Raw genomic sequence first — 15743 nt, forward strand, 5'->3', positions numbered from 1 at the left:
GCAAACCACGAGCCCAGCCCCCCCCCATCCCCAGCCATTTCCCTGCCTTCCTGCCCCCTCCCTGCTCCAGCACCACGTGGCTCTCAGCTGCATCTCTGGACCAGGGAGCATGCAGCTGTGCTGGTACCCTGGTGTGTGTGTGTGTTCGTAAGGTGAGTCCCACATGCACCCCCCCCTCGCACTGCTGTACATGCAGACCCCCATACCCCCTCACACACCTCAGCCTCCCTCCCCTTCACACAACTCCCCACAAACCCCATACTTGCCCACACCCCACATATCCACACAGACACCCACATGCTCCCTCACCCCACACCCCCCACAAGACCCCCATGCACATATCCACACTATCCCCCATATCCCACATACCCACACACCCACAGCCCCCTGCAAGCCTATACCCACCCCCTACAATATTCAAGAGTAAGACTTCATTTTAAGCTGTTATGTACAATCACCTCTATGTACACTACACAAATGCGTGTAAACAAGGACGGGAATATTTTTTTGAAGTCAAATTAATGTATGTTGTAGATGTTTGATTTTTAGAATATAATTTGATATTTTTCTGGTTCTGACATGGCAAAACCCTTGCTGAAAGGAGTACTTCCAGAGGCAAGGAGGGACTTCTGGTGGCAAAGGTCAGGGGTTGGGCCTGGGACTTCCAGTCACAAGATGGCAACTAGCGGGTGGGGCACCTGTCAAGGGGCATAGCAACCCATGCGGCCCTCGGCAGCTTGCCAAAACTTGGTAAGTGGCTCTCCGCCCAAAATGATTGCCCACCCCTGTTCTAGAGAGACTGGCACTGAATGTGTGTGGTACAGTACTGCCCCAGTTGGTAGACTGCAAGGCTGTAAGAGGTTCCAGGGTCACTTCTGAACCTTTCTTGTGGCTGTCCAGATGGGGGTTAGGTAAAGAGAGCTTAATCTGTGGATTCTTTTAACTTCCTTCTGGCCCCTCTCCTCCAGTCTTCTCTTTTTAACCTCATCCTAGTTTTCCCTTTCTTGCCTTCTCTTCTCTCCTTGCTTGTCTTCTCTTGTCTTTCTTCTTTTCCTTCTCTGTCTTTGAACCTGTCTCTAAGTCCTTTCCCACCCCCGCTTTGCAGCTCCTTAGTTCCACATGCCTCTTTCACTCCCTGCCCCCATTTCACTTCCAGCTACATCACTTTTCTCCCTGTAGCACTTCTCCCTTGCTCCATTGACTTTTCTTCCTTTCTCCTCCTTTCCTTCCCCACTTTTCTCCATATCATTTTTTCTTGACTCTTAAGAGACAGTTGAACATTTTACCACTTCATCTTGCCAGGTTTTTTAAAAACACAAGCAACCCCCCATACCCAGTGCTGGCTTTCAGAAGTGATGAGTTGTTTGGGCTGCTGTAGTTTTGGGTGTGCAATGTGAGATCACTTAAAGAGGCCTTATATCAGAAAAAACTGAGCAGCCACTCCCTGGAAACCTTAAAGTATCTGAACTGGGGAACTATCACTCACTAAGCAAATCCTTATTTGAGGCCTAGATACTGACAAAACACCTGTGTTTGATTGGGTCTAATGGGCTAGACAAAGCTGGGCTTTACTTACTGAAAAAGGGGAGTGACATTTACACCAATAAAGGTGATTCATTGCTTTTTCTTCCTGCAAGACCATTCTGTTTGGGTAATCAGACAGACAGCTCCTGATAGATAATACCTTAGATCAGTGATTCTCAACTAGGGTGCTGGGGCACCCTGGGGTGCCATGAGATCTTTTGATGGGTCTCATGAGATGTGAAGGGATAAGTAGGTGTGAGGACATAAGTGCAGGCTCCGGCTCCTCCCTGCCTGGCTGCTGCCCAACCCTGCTGCAAGGAGGTAAGCACTGGAATAAATAAACTAGTTTTTGAAATGGGGTGCTGCTCAATTCACAAGACTTATAGTTTAATAGTTTCTAGGGTTGGAAGGGACCTGAACAGATCATCAAGTCTGACCCCCTGCCCTGGGCAGGAACAAGTGCTGGGATCATAATACCCCAGCCCGATATCTATCCAACCTCCTCTTGAAGACCCCCAAGGTAGGGGAGAGCACCATCTCCCTTGGGAGTCCAGTCCAGAGCCTGGCAGCCCTAACTGTAAAGTAATGCCTCCTGATATCAAGCCTGAACTTACTCTCAATAAATTTGTGGCTGTTATTCCTTGTTATCCCAGGTGGTGCCCAGGGGAACAGAGCCTCACCTATTTTCCTCTGGTCCCCCCTGGTGAGTTTATAGATGGCCACCAGATCTCCTCTCAGTCTTCTCTTGTGGAAGTTGAATAGATTCAGGCCCTTTAGTCTATCTTCGTAGGGCCTGCCCTGCTGCCTCCTGACCATGCGAGTGGCCCTCCTCTGGACCCTCTCAAGGTTAGCCACATCCCTCCTGAAGTGCGGCGCCCAGAACTGAACACAGTACTCCAACAGCGGCCTGACCAGCACCGCGTAGAGGGGAAGGATCACCTCCCTGGACCTGCTTGTGATGCATCTGTAGATGCATGACAAGGTGCGGTTAGTCTTACTGACTGCTTCCTCACATTGGTGGCTCATGTCCATCCTGGAGTCAACAATGACTCCAAGATCCCTTTCAGCCATGGTGTTGATGAGAAGGGTGTTCCCCAGCCTATAGGTATGTTGCAGGTTCCTTCTCCCTAGATGCAGCGCCTTGCACTTGTCCGTGTTGAATTCCATCCTATTCTCATCCTCCCACCTCTGTAATCTGTCTAGATCTAGTTGGATTTTGTCCCTCCCCTCTAGTGTGCCCACTTCTCCCCACATCTTTGTGTCATCAGCAAATTTGGATGGCGTGCTTTCCGCACCCACCTCCAAGTCGCTGATAAAGATGTTGAATAGCACAGGCCTGAGGACCGAGCCCTGGGGAACTCCACTGCCCACCTCCCTCCAGGTCAAAAATGACCCATCCACCACCACTGTGGGTGTGACCATCAAGCCAATTTGCAACCTATCTGACTGTGTAGGCATCAATGCTGTAGTCACCTAGTTTTTTTACGAGCATGGGGTGAGAAACAGTGTCAAAGGCCTTCTTGAAGTCCAGGTAGATGACATCTACCTCAACGCCCGCATCCAAGGACTTTGTGACCTGATCATAAAAGGAAACAAGGTTAGTCAGGCGGGATCTGCCCGCAGTGAACCCATGTTGGTTGCCCCTGAGCATAACCTCTCATGCTGGGCTCCCGCAGATGTGCTCCTTGATAATTTTCTCAAAGGTCTTCCCAAGGACTGAATTGAGACTAACTGGTCTATAGTTACCCGGGTCCTCCTTTTTCCCTTCTTGTAAATGGGGACCACATTGGCCCTTTTCCAGTCCTCTGGTACCTGGCCAGAGCATCACGAGCACTCATAGAGCCGTGCCAGGGGCCCTGCTATGACCTCCGCCAGTTCCCTCAGTACCCTCAGATGAAGAGCATCCGGACCTGCCAATTTAAACACGTCCAGCCCCTCCAGAAGTTCCCTAACTAGATCATCCCTGACCCGAGGCATGGTGTCGTGTCCCCTGAGCGTGTCTGTAATCCTAGTTGTCCCGGTCCCTGCTCAGAAATATGGAGGCAAAGAACTCGTTGAAGAGATCAGCTTTTTTCTTTGCTGCAATCACCAGATTGCCAAGCCTGTCCTGTAGGGGCCCCACGTAACCTGATACCTTCTTCTTACTCCCTATGAATTGGAAAAAGGACTTTTTGTTATCCTTAATTCTGGTCGCCAGCCCTAGTTCTGTCTCTGCCTTGGCCTGCCTTACTGCCTCCCAGCAATTACGAACAACAGAGGTGTAATCCTCCTTGGCAATAGACCCTTGCTTCCACTGATTGTATGCCACCTTTTTTGCCTTCAGGCCCTTCTAGATGCCTTTACTGAGCCAAGGGGTCCTTTTAGCACTCTTGCCCCCTTTGGTTCGCATTGGGACTGACTCCCTCTGAGCTCACAGAATCGTCTCCTTAAGGAACAACCACCCGTCCTGGACTCCCATCTCATTGAGGCTCCGAGTCCCCAATGTCTCTCTTACTAATCTCCTTAGCTCATTGAAAGTGGCCCTTCTGAAGTCACAGACTTTTGCATTACTGCTTGCTTTCACCACCCTGCTCTGGATAGTAAATTCCAGCAGACGGTGGTCACTAACATGTAGGTAGTCGAGCACTGGTAGATCCCTCACCAGGTCGTTGCCTGTGGCAAGGACCATGTCCAGCAAGGCATTTCCTCTGGTGGGATTGTGTACCTCCTGGGTTAAGTGGAGGTCCTGTATGCAGGCTAAAAATCTAAGTGAGTGTTCAGACCTGGCTGACAGATCCTCCCAGCAGATGTCTGGGTAGTTTAGGTCACCTATGACAACCACATCCCTTGTCCTTGCAGCCTCTGTGAGCTGACCTGAAAATTCCCGGTCCAGCTCATCCCCCTGGTGAGGTGGTCTGTAGTAGACGCCCACTATCAAGTCCCTTTCCGCATGACCTCCTTGCATTCTAACCCAGAGCGCCTCAGTTAGCCCCTCTTCTGAACCCATCCTGATCATCGAGGATGTGTACTGCTCTTTAACATAGAGCACTACACCCCCCCCCTTGTTTTCCCTACTCCATCCGGTCTATACAACCTATAGCCCTCAATGTCTACTGCCCAGTTGTGGGTAGAATCCCACCAGGTTTCTGTAAACCCAACCAGGACTGGGTTTTTGCTAGCTAGCAGGAGGGCGAGTTCCTCCTGCTTATTCCCCATACTTCTAGCATTTGTGTAGAGGCAATTGAGACCTCCTGTGGGTGTTTGTGCTGCCCACTTGTTCCCAAGCTTGCCTGGGCCCTTGTCGCTTACCTGGGTTGTTCCTGCTCACGTACCTGGCTTGATGTTGAAGTGTCCTCCTGTACCTCTGCATCCCCATCCCCGGACAAGCCTAGTTTAAAGCTTGCCGTACGAGTTCAGCCAACCTGGAAGAGAAAACACGCTTACTTTTCGTGGAGAGATGTAGCCCGTTCTGGGCTTATGGGGTGACTTATGGGGTGCCTTGAGTCAAAATGTTGAAAACTATTGCTCTATTAGTAGTTCTAGACATACATAACAGGTCAAAAAGAAAGGGATTTAGGATATAGGTTACACTGGTGTGTTGGGAATTAACTTGATTCTTTTTTCATTGGTAGGTATCAGGAATGAAGCCAATGGAGTCCCATCAGTGTAAAGCTATTTGTGTAAAGCTAGGATCACACTCCATTACATTTTAGCAAAATGGGCACTGTGAATACCTGATACCTGGAGGGCAGTGTTCAGTTTTATAAAGCAATGAGGCACAGGGCTTCCAGGCTCTAAAAACACATAAAAATTAACATAACCAATAACTTGTAGCCAGGCCAATTTGTGCTGTAATGACCTAGAGGTTGCACAAACTCTGTGAAATCCAGGTGAGAGATCTCCAGTTTAGTTCTAGCACCAGCGGGAAGTGTTGCTTCCATATTTTACATGAAAACACCTTGGGTAAGTTACAGAATAGCCCTGACAGCAGGGAGCAGAATACTGGATTTCTGTCCCAAGTGATTTCCCAAACTGCTGGGCTATGGAGCCACAACTCTGCTTGCATTGTCTTTCCCTTGCCCAACTCTGTTGCATAGTAGCACAGCTCCAGCAGGAGGGGTGGAGAGTGCCCCCATCAAGACTCACCACTCCTGGGAGATGTGGGCTTGAATCCCCTTGAGCGGGGGAGAACGCTGAATCTGGGCCTACCACTTTCTGATTGAGCGTGCTGCCGTGTAGCTGTTGGACAAAGGGGGCACTCTCCTGCTGCTCTTTCAGCCCTGCTTTAAAAGAAAGTGGTGGATACTACTGCATGTTGCAAAGAGCCTAAGCCTGGTGGTGTGCAAGACGGGAGAGGAATATCTGTTTTGTAGATCCTGAGTGGGCTTCTGGGTGAACTAGGCATCCAGCAGCTCAGCCTTGTCAAGACTGGGGCAAGTTTGAGCATGCCAGGGACACAACTATAGGCACCTGAGGTCCTTTAAAATAAAAAGTAACCTGGCTGGGTGATGGCTGATTTAGGTTTTCAGATTTGCAGTTTTGGGCACCTAAATCCCACCTAGGATTTAGGTGTTTAAGTACCTTCGTGGCTCTGGCCCTTCCTGTCCAAGTCACATACAAGAGGAATTCCAGGCGCAGTCTTTTGGATAAAGTAGAGATCTGGACCATTTTATTGTTAAAGATCCCAAGGCATTTTTTTGTGATAGCTGAGGTGATCCCAGCATCTGAGTAAAAATCCAGCTCAAGTAATTCGCTTTTATTCTCACTATTTTCAAATAATTAAGTTCTTCTCCACTCGCTATCCTAAGGTAATGACTAGTTTAACTGCAGAAATCAACAACTGCTGAATTTCCTGGGGTTTGGAATGGCCCCTCTGTGTTCACTTTCCTTTCTATGAATGCTTCGCTGACAATACCAGATCAAAGTGCCAATGACAAGGGCAGTGTCAATGCATTTACTGGAGCTTTTTGTGGATCTGCTTCTAACATTGAAATCTGGAGCTAATATCTTTTTGGGAATAAATACCTCTATTTTTTTTAAAGGCCCTTTAGCCCAGCACTTATTCAAGAGGAACTAGAACACAAAAAAGTTAGGTCTGAGATGCTGGTAGTATGGCCAGCATGCAGTGCTGAATACATGCACTGCACATTTGAGTTGGACTTTGCAGACATGAACATTTATTTGTTAAGAGTTAAACTGTGCCACCACTACAGACGAGGAATTCTTGTCTCCTGCTCTGGTATTCAGGTTATTGGATCATCTCTTTGATAATAACTAATGAAGGACATTTCCTGTTCCAGTGGTGGTAGCATGAAACAGGCACCAGGTATTGCGCGTATAGTGAGACAAAGACCGGAATTCCAAGATTTCCTTCTTTCTCAGAGGTCAGATGTTATCTGTACTCAGAATAGAGCCTTGTGTGTGTTAAGTACAAGGAATGTAAAATTATATAGTAAATCCACAGCCCCACTTCCCCTAAGGATTATTATTATTATTATGTTGATTTATATCTCACCCTAGATTAGGGCCATATCCTTAGCTAGCTTAAGTCAGCACAGCCCCACTGAGTTCAAGTTCAGTGCAGCAGTGCTGATTAGCATCAGCTGAAGCTGTAGTACAGGGCTGGCCAACCGATGGCATGTGTGCCACAAGTGGCAGGGGCAGCATCTTTGTGTGGCACATAGCAGATCAGGGTGGGGACAGGCAACACAGTGGCAGGGAGCAGAAGCAGAGCAGCAGGTAAGGCAGAGGAACGGGGCTGAAGTGGCATTTGGAGAGGCTGTGGGGCTAATTTGTGACACGCCTGCCAAAAAGGTTGGTCCCCATTGCTTTATTACCTAGTCTCGGAAACGAATAAACATTCACGTGTTTGTTTGTTTTTCCCTAGGACTGTCAGTCCGCTTGTGAAATGTGACTCGCAGCAATAAATGGAAGGAAATGTGCTTTCAGAGACGCAGGTGGGGAGACATAATGTGAATGTGTTTCCTGGAGGAGCTGGTTGTTAGCAGATATGGCTTCGTGTGGGAATGAGATAGAAAGATGGAACCTCAAGCAAGCTGGAAGAACTGCAGAATGGTTAGAGCCAGTGGCCCCACCAGACTATGCTAACAGACTCTCACCAGCAAAGTCCGTCAGCAACATAAACCACCTCTTACACCTTCCTGCAAAAGTGGACTCTGCCTACAGCTCTTTCTCAGGGGGTTCCAATGTCCCAGAATATCATGCTCCACAGTACTGCAACGAACACTGCTGTCTGCCCTTGCAGCAGTTGCCATATATGGATTCTGAATATGTAAGAGGTATTTATAATCCTAATGCAGTAAACTCTGATTTGAAGTACAAGTCATTGGAGCTGAGTAGTCATCATAACTCTTACAACATAGGTCTCAATGGACAAAGCACTCCTACTCATGGGACTTTGTATCAGCCACCATTGCCTTTGGCTCGACCTCCCTCTTCCCTTTCTCAGCCACCCTCCCCACCAGCACGACTTGATAGCTATAAAGCTACCAAGGGGAGATCTAACTCGGGAAATCATTTTGAAAATACCGTGCAACTGGCTCCTTTTCCCCAGGACACTAGCAATGGCCTCCTCCCTTCCAATTCCATAACAAACTGGTTATCTAGATCTAAAAATGAGGAGTTAAATACAGAGGAAAGTGAAGAGTGGGGTCCATCCCAAGACATCGCAAAGAAAAACAATCTGCACGTTTATACCAGGCCCTCCTCTTTCATTTTTCAAGAATATTTAAAATCTGACTCTTTGGGAAATACCCAAAAGCTTTCCAGTGCTCATAATTCAGTCCATGCTTACAAAATTCCAGAGGAGATGAACTCTAAGCCCTCTCTTCCACTACATACCAACCTCAGTGCTGTTAATGATACACAAGAGAACAAACAATATTTTTATGCCTGCAGTGTACACAAATCACCCTTCATAGGAGCAGATTTGCAAAGCACAATGACAGAATCCAGCCAACAAGAGAGACAGATTCCTTGTATTCAGTGCCCTTTCTGGGCTGAAGATCATTCAAACTTGGATCAGGATGTGCTGGAGAGCAAAGCAGGCTTAAAATATATGGACAGTCCTATTCCAGAAGAGGATGTATCCAAGAAACTGAACAGCTGTGAGGACAAGCATCAGCGTTCCAGCTCTGAAGAAGCAAAGAAGAATGACATTTGGGAACCATTTCTCAATCCACAAACCCCAATGCAGAAATCACTACAGTCGCAAAGTTTGGATAATGTAGAAGGAGACCACGTTCACCGTGGGGAATTGAGTTTGGGCCACAAATCATTTTACGATGGTGCCGACAATACATCGTATTTCAGACCAAATGAAGGTTCCACTTCTCATTTTTTAAATGGAGCCAAGAGAGAAAAGCAAACTAATAAGAGTAGTCCTGACCTTACCATGAACCCAAAGCAAGAAGAAACCCTAAATCCTGTTCATTATACAAAACATCAACTTGAATTTCAGAAGAAGCTTGAAAGTCAGCCTCAGGATGATGCTGTCAGTGAAAAGATTAACAGGCAGACAACTCCCCTCCTTTACTACCTTTCTGGTGGGAAAAACAGTGATGTTCTGAGTCACAAGAATCAGAAATGGCCACAAGAGGATTCGGGGGGTTTGCCAAAGAAATCTCCAAGAAGCCACTGTCCTGCCTCAGCACAACCTATAGAGATACAGGGGGAAGGTAACCAGCTTCGAAAAAGCAAACACAAACATCAGTGCATGAGTGATGACACCATTAGCGAGACTGATGATGTAGTTCTGGGAAGCCCTGCATCATCATTGGATGAGAGTTTCATGAATGACTACAGGGAAAAACTTAAGGTTGCTCAAAAAAAGGTCCTAAGAGAAACATCTTTCAAAAGAAAGGATTTACAGATGAGCTTGCCTATACGGTTGAGGCAGAAACCTTCACGGCCTTCAATTGAACATCTCAGATCTTTCTCATTAACCAGTGCAAAAGAAGCTGCTAAACTGATTCCACCTCCTGAGTCTCTGGAATACCGTGGCAAATATGAAGAACCAAAGAGGCCACAAACTGCTCGAATGGGGGGGAGGAAGAGGATAACAAAAGAGCAAAAGAAGCTGTGTTATTCTGAACCAGAGAAGCTCAATCAACTGGATGATCAGAAAGATAATGGGATGTCATGGAGGGAAGAAAATGCAGGGACCAGGTCAGATGAAATGAGCGAACAAGAGGCAGTGGTAGCCAGAAAAAGGACTCTTGAAAACCGAGGGAGGGTGCTTTCCAGTTCAAATATTTCCAAGACTGAGCTGAAGCAAATCCAGCATACTGCACTCATTGAGTACATGGAACGGAAGATTAGTCAAAGGCCAGCTAGTGTACAGCCTGTCCCATCATATAAGCCACCCCTGCAGCAGAGGCCTTCAAATGCAAAGTGGTTTTCGGAGTGCAAAACTTCCAATCCAAATAGCAGCAGAAAAAATCAAAGTAATGAAGTTTTCTGCCAGTTCTCTCCAGAAAAATATCCAGATCTCTCTCCTTCCTCTTCTGCATGTATTCTCCCAGTGATGTATACCAACAGAAACAGTGCCTGCTCTACCGCGGCTGAGACAGTGCTTCAAAAATGTAAGTCTGCTGTCAAGGAAACAGAGGGAAGCTGTACCAGCAGATGTGCTTCAGCTGATAATCTCCCTCAGGCAGGAGCTTCTGCATCCAGCAAAGGTCGTGAGAGGTCAAAATCAACTCCGGCTCCTGCACGGGTAAGGCGGGTTATAAAGGGAACTTACATTTGAGGTCCAGATTGTGAGCCATTTACTTATATTGATGAGCGTTTGCTCACAGAAGTAGTTCCATTGCTCATCAGCAGGGATCCTGGTTTTCCCTGATAAAAGATCACAAATTCTCTGATAAAGAATCACAGTTTCTCTGATCTTAAACCCCCCCTCAAATCTGTGATTAAAATGAAAGGTACCTCACTCCTCCCCCCCAGCTTTTCTGGCCCTGCTGGTGCCCCTCACCTACAGCCCCCTGCTCCCCACAGCCCTGCTGGAGGGGGCCCCCAGCTGCCAGGGCTACAGGGCCAGGGACCTGGGTCCACAGCCCCCTGCCCCTGGCAGAAGACGATGGCTGCTGCAGGGCAGCGTAGCCCGCCCCCCCACTGGCTGCTTGCTGTGGGCTCAGGCACTGGGGGTGGTTCCCTGCCTCTGCACACAATCCCAGGGGGGGCAGGGGAGACCCATGGCCCCCAGATCTGTGTGTGGGGTTGGGGCAGGCACGGGCTCCCACCCAGCTGCCCTCCCCTGGGGCCTCCGCAGCCCAGCAGGTCCAACCCAGTGCTGCAGGACACAGCAGGGTTGCGTGGGGATCTCCTTGCCGCTGCAAGCTCCGCACTGCCCTGAGGATGCATCCCCTGTGTGTGTGGCAGCAGCAGGGGCAGTGGCACGAGGTTGTGTCCCTCTGCTGTCGCGTGGGCAGGGGATGTGTTGCTAAGGTAGTTCAGAGCTCTCAGCGGCAAGGAGATCCCCACGCAACCCTGCTGTGCCCTGCAACACTGGGTCACACCTGCTGGGCTGCAGAGGCCCTGGGGGAGGGCAGCAGGGCAGGGAGGCTGAGCCCACAGTGGGCAGCCTGCACCCACTCCTTCCCTGCATACAGATCCAGGGGGCACAGGTCCCCCCTGCCTCACTGGGAGTGTGTGCAGCGGCAAGGAACCAGTCCTGTGGCTGCGCATTGATGTCCTGGGCTCCAAGGCCCATGCACTGCCCTAGCCCTGTCCAATTCCCTCCCTCCCTATGGGGGCCTCAATCCCCCTCTCCACTTACCTATGAGAGCTGCTTTCTAGGCTGCCTGGTGGCATATGTACATGGTGCCCCCCGCCTGACCACCCTCCTCCCGTTCCCCTCAGCCCCCTGCAGGATGGAACTCTGCCCGCCTGCAGAGAGCCCATTGCAAAACTGCAAAATCCACAGGTTTCTCTGTTAAAATAAGAAATCCACATTTTCCTCTGGTAAAGGGCAAAATCTGTGTTTTTCTGTTTTTCCGTGGGAGACAAAACCCAGATCCCTGCTCATCAGACTAAGAAAGGAATGAGTCAGCTGGTCCCTACCGAGCTTTGGAGTTTCATAGTTTCATAGATGTTAGGGTCGGAAGGGACCTTTAGATCATCGAGTCCGACCCCCTGCCCTGGGCAGGAATGAGTACTGGGGTCAGATGACCCCAGCCAGGTGTCTGTCCAGTCTCCTTTTGAACACCTTCAAGGAGTGTTCAGTACCCTGCAAAGACACCCTGTTTCTTTGTTCTTTAGGACATGTCTCATAGGTGTTTAAAGCCTACTTGGAAATTCTCAAGAATATTAGGCTGTGTAAAATCATGGCAATAATAATTATTCTCAAAAGTGCCCCAGGCATATATAATGCTTTCTAGGCAATCTGTATTTCTTTTTTTGTAATGGAAAACAAACCGATGCAGAGTTTGCAGAGGGCTGAAAACTTTAGTGCAGTCCTAAATGAAAGGTAGGCTTGCATCAGAGCAGGAATATTATAGCACTTTACAAACCTACCTGAATATGAGGTCCCTGCTCCAAGAACCTTACAACTTAAGTGTCAGATACAGGTAGAAATACATCAGAAAGCCCCACGGGTATAGATTTCTGGGGCATGTCCAGACTAGCACATATGTGCAGTTTGTGGCACCATAGACACATTTGAGGCACCGCAAATCACACAAACTGCACATGCAGGTGCTTGCCATGCTTCTGATTTGCAGCACAGCAGGTTTTTTTGACACCAGGAGATCCTGGTGGCAAAAAAACCCACGCCAGAAAAAAGCAAGGCCGTGCATGTGGTTGCAGCATGCACCGCCCAAAACCAGAGTCTGGCCAGCCAGAGCCATGCTCCAGCTGCTGGCCAGGATCCATGCACCCGGATAGCCACTTCTGGAGCCCTAGATGGTCCTCAGGTAAGGCAGGTACTGGCTCTAGTACTGGCCCCAGCCTTCCCTACCCCACCCAGGGCAATTTGCCATGCGTGAGAGCATGCATACAGGGAGTTCCCTGGGAAATGCACATTCCTGGTTGTGGGGATGCATCCCGGTGTCCACCTGATTTGACCTTCAGAAGAGGCATTTTGGACCAGCTGCAGATCTGATGTATACTCAAGTGTGTGTAGTAAACCTTTCTCCCAGGAAGCCTTTTAAGGTAATGCCTTGCAAAAGCTTTCCTCTGAAAAACAAAGGCATGTAGAAATCAATGCTTCCAGTTGATAGAATTAGAGAGGCTTTTTTCCCCTCTCTTTTTGACTCTTGTTGGGTTATTTTTCATACTGACTTTCACGTTTGTGTTTTTTCATTCAAAGTAAAACTCAGCTAAAGCCATCGAGGTATGCCTGGTTTTTCATTGAAACTGTGAATCTCCCCAGTTTGTTCAAATCTAACCCATCTGGGTTTTCCAAATGTAAAGCAGATGTATCAGTGGAAGTGCTGTTAATAGTTACCTGATGAAATCAGATTTCCTGGGTTTTTTTTCTGGTAGCAACAGTTCCTTAGCTTTGCAGATGTATACAGCATTATACATCTCTCAATATTTGTGAGTTGCCTTTTTGTTAGCAAACAGGGCTATGATACTGGATTATTTTGGCCATCCCCAGTCTCCCCTACACTGCTCAGTCCTCAAAATGATTTATTTTGAGAACTGCCAGCTACTCAAAGCCACTGGATTTGAGATTTACTATTTTCCCCAGCTGATACTGCCCAGATGCAGAGGTGAAGAGCACATGATATAGGGGTGATAACACTGTTTGGCTTTCAACAGTCAAGTCTGTTATTATTGTTGTTAATATTATGACTGCTTTTGTAAAGCCTGCATAGGAAGCTAGCTCACCACGCTGGGCAAGGCTGCAATGCTGACTGAGGCTTCTGTAAATTATGGCTTTATGCTGTTGCTCCTGCCACAACTGGCAGTCTCCAAAAGTGTGAGAATTACTCTTGAATCTAAAAGAGTAATTCTCACACTTTTGGATACTGCCAGGGCACAGGTAATGTCAGCCATGTGCTTTTTTTCTGGACGCTGTCAGCAAATTCTGTCCCATTGTCTTGAGAGAAATAATTACTTTTTAGTGCCAGAATATGGAAGACAATATATGTCAATATTGTTGTAAAAGTTGATATGAAAGATAAACAGAGGCGAAAGGGAAAGAAAAGAGGCAGCCTATTATACCAGTAAAGTCCCCCAGCCTTTGAGATTAGAAACTCTCACTGATCTTTTTAGAATTATGAGACAAGAAAGGGGAAAGTCAGTATCTTGTTCCTGTAATAATAATATTCACCTGTGTGTTGGTAGGACTATCTGTTTGATCTGTTCAACCTCACATTCCCATGACTCTGCTTTGAATGTATCCTACTGTGAGCATGTTGTAGATTAAGACTATCCCAGCACTACACCTGGTAAGGCATTGAATAGGTGGGTTACCTGTGGGGTGAATGATAGAATCGGTTTTCTGATAAGCAAAGGGAATGTATGAACAGCTGAGAAGAACCTGTAGCTGGTCAGTTCACCATGTGCTCTACCGACGGTCTCCTAGCCTGGAAAAGCTATCTATTTTGACTAGTTGAGCGATAATGGAATCAATTTTATTACTAGGATATCTATAGTACCTACTGTTATACAGTGCAATGAACCAGAAGCCAAAACAAAAGATTCTAAGGTTTAGCAACCATAAATTAGTGAGTCTGGAAGTTTATAACATTAGGTGAGGTGCTGATTTCTGTCTGAAGCTTTCCTGCAAAATCGTGTCAAAATTATCTTTCCTGGAGCATGGAGACGAGCTGATGATATGGCAGTGTTCTAACAATAACCCGATTTTCTACGGGGGAAAATATATAGCTGCTAGGTAATGGGGAAATGATGAGAATTATGTAACAAAGAAATAGACAAACTAGAAAGGCTTCCTAAATTCTAGTGTGAATTATTTCTGGCTTGTATCTGTAGATAGATAGGGAAGAAATAAGGGAAAAGTGAAACTTTCAATTAAACTCTTTATTTTCCCAATGAAAATTCTGCTTACATTAAGACTTCTTTATTTTTAGGATTTGAACAGAAGTACAGCTTACCCAGAACCATCAACTCAAGAATGTGAAATGTATCCCATCTTCCCCAGGTAAAGCTATGAAAAATACTTTATGTTCCCCTAGAGTAACACTGTTTTCTGGGATTTTTTTCCAAACACCAGTGTGTGGTTATATTCATTACATAACATACCACTGTGATACAGTATATCAATTTGATGTCATACAGTATAATAGGATCCTGTTTGTGTCCTAATTTTTGCATGTAGACATCTTGTCAGCATTAGGAACAAACACTAACTAGCAACACACTGCTTTAAATGTGGGTGTTGTTAGCAAGGTTTTAGAGTTATCTCCTGGACCAATATGGACAAGGGTTGGGTCCTTATTAAACTCTGCTGCATCTTAATTTTCTCCTTTCTCCATAGAGCCATTTATTTGCAGGGTATGTCTCTCCTAGGATCGAAGCAGTGCCAGCTTTTTCAGGGTTGTGTTTAAACTACAGTGTGTGTTACAGCTTTGTTACAGAATGAAAATGAGCCCTGTTCATTTGGATCTCATTGGTGATGAAAAGCCCCAAGTATTATGCTAGTGTTAGTGGATCTGTACTGGTACTAAACCTGCAGTGTGGTTCAGTTCTTTGTTTGCCATGCGGGAGCCCTGGGTTTGATTCGCCAATGCACGTATAACTATAGCAGCCACAGAGCTGCTCCAGTGCTACAGCAACAGTTGGAGAATTTGTGAAAGCCCCAAATGTAGACATAGGCACTCTAGCTACAGATAAGTTTAGGCAACGTTGTTAGCATGTGTTTAGTCCCAGCATGATAAGTAGAGCAGCTTTTCAGCTACATGGTAGTTCAGACACCTATAAAGTCTTCTGTAAAGTAGACTAGCTGGCAACATGTACAACCCCGCATAGAGGATAAATGTATCTTGTAAAGGCTTTCCCCTAAATAGAAAGCATTTCAGGATGTTTCTGAAAGGGGCTGAATTTAGGAGTGGCAGGTTATCAACATGGTCTGGTGCTGAATGCTAAAGATCCTCAAAAGGCAGGTGTCACAGAGAGCACTGAGGTGCCCTGCTCCTAGAGAGGAAAAACTGCTAGAGGAAAAGCCCTAGCAGTGGCTAAGGAGCACAGCGGCAGGTTGCCAGGGCAACTGGAGGCTGCAAATGCCCACCCCTGCCAGCGGTCAGCTGCCTGTA

At 47.1% G+C, this 15743-nt stretch overlaps 1 protein-coding gene across 1 annotated transcript in view; it reads left to right on the top strand.

Moving 5' to 3' along the window:
• Nucleotides 1–15743, top strand: part of SHROOM1 (shroom family member 1) — a 106297-nt gene that overhangs the window by 73988 nt on the left and 16566 nt on the right. Inside the window, 2 exon segments of the mRNA XM_025204044.1 lie at nt 7391–10240; nt 14562–14632. Of these exon segments, the coding sequence (XP_025059829.1) occupies nt 7514–10240; nt 14562–14632 (2798 nt within the window). The 5' untranslated portion in view covers nt 7391–7513.

The sequence above is a fragment of the Alligator sinensis genome, unplaced genomic scaffold, assembly GCF_000455745.1.
Source record: "Alligator sinensis unplaced genomic scaffold, ASM45574v1 scaffold135_2, whole genome shotgun sequence".
NCBI classification, from domain to species: Eukaryota; Metazoa; Chordata; order Crocodylia; family Alligatoridae; genus Alligator; species Alligator sinensis.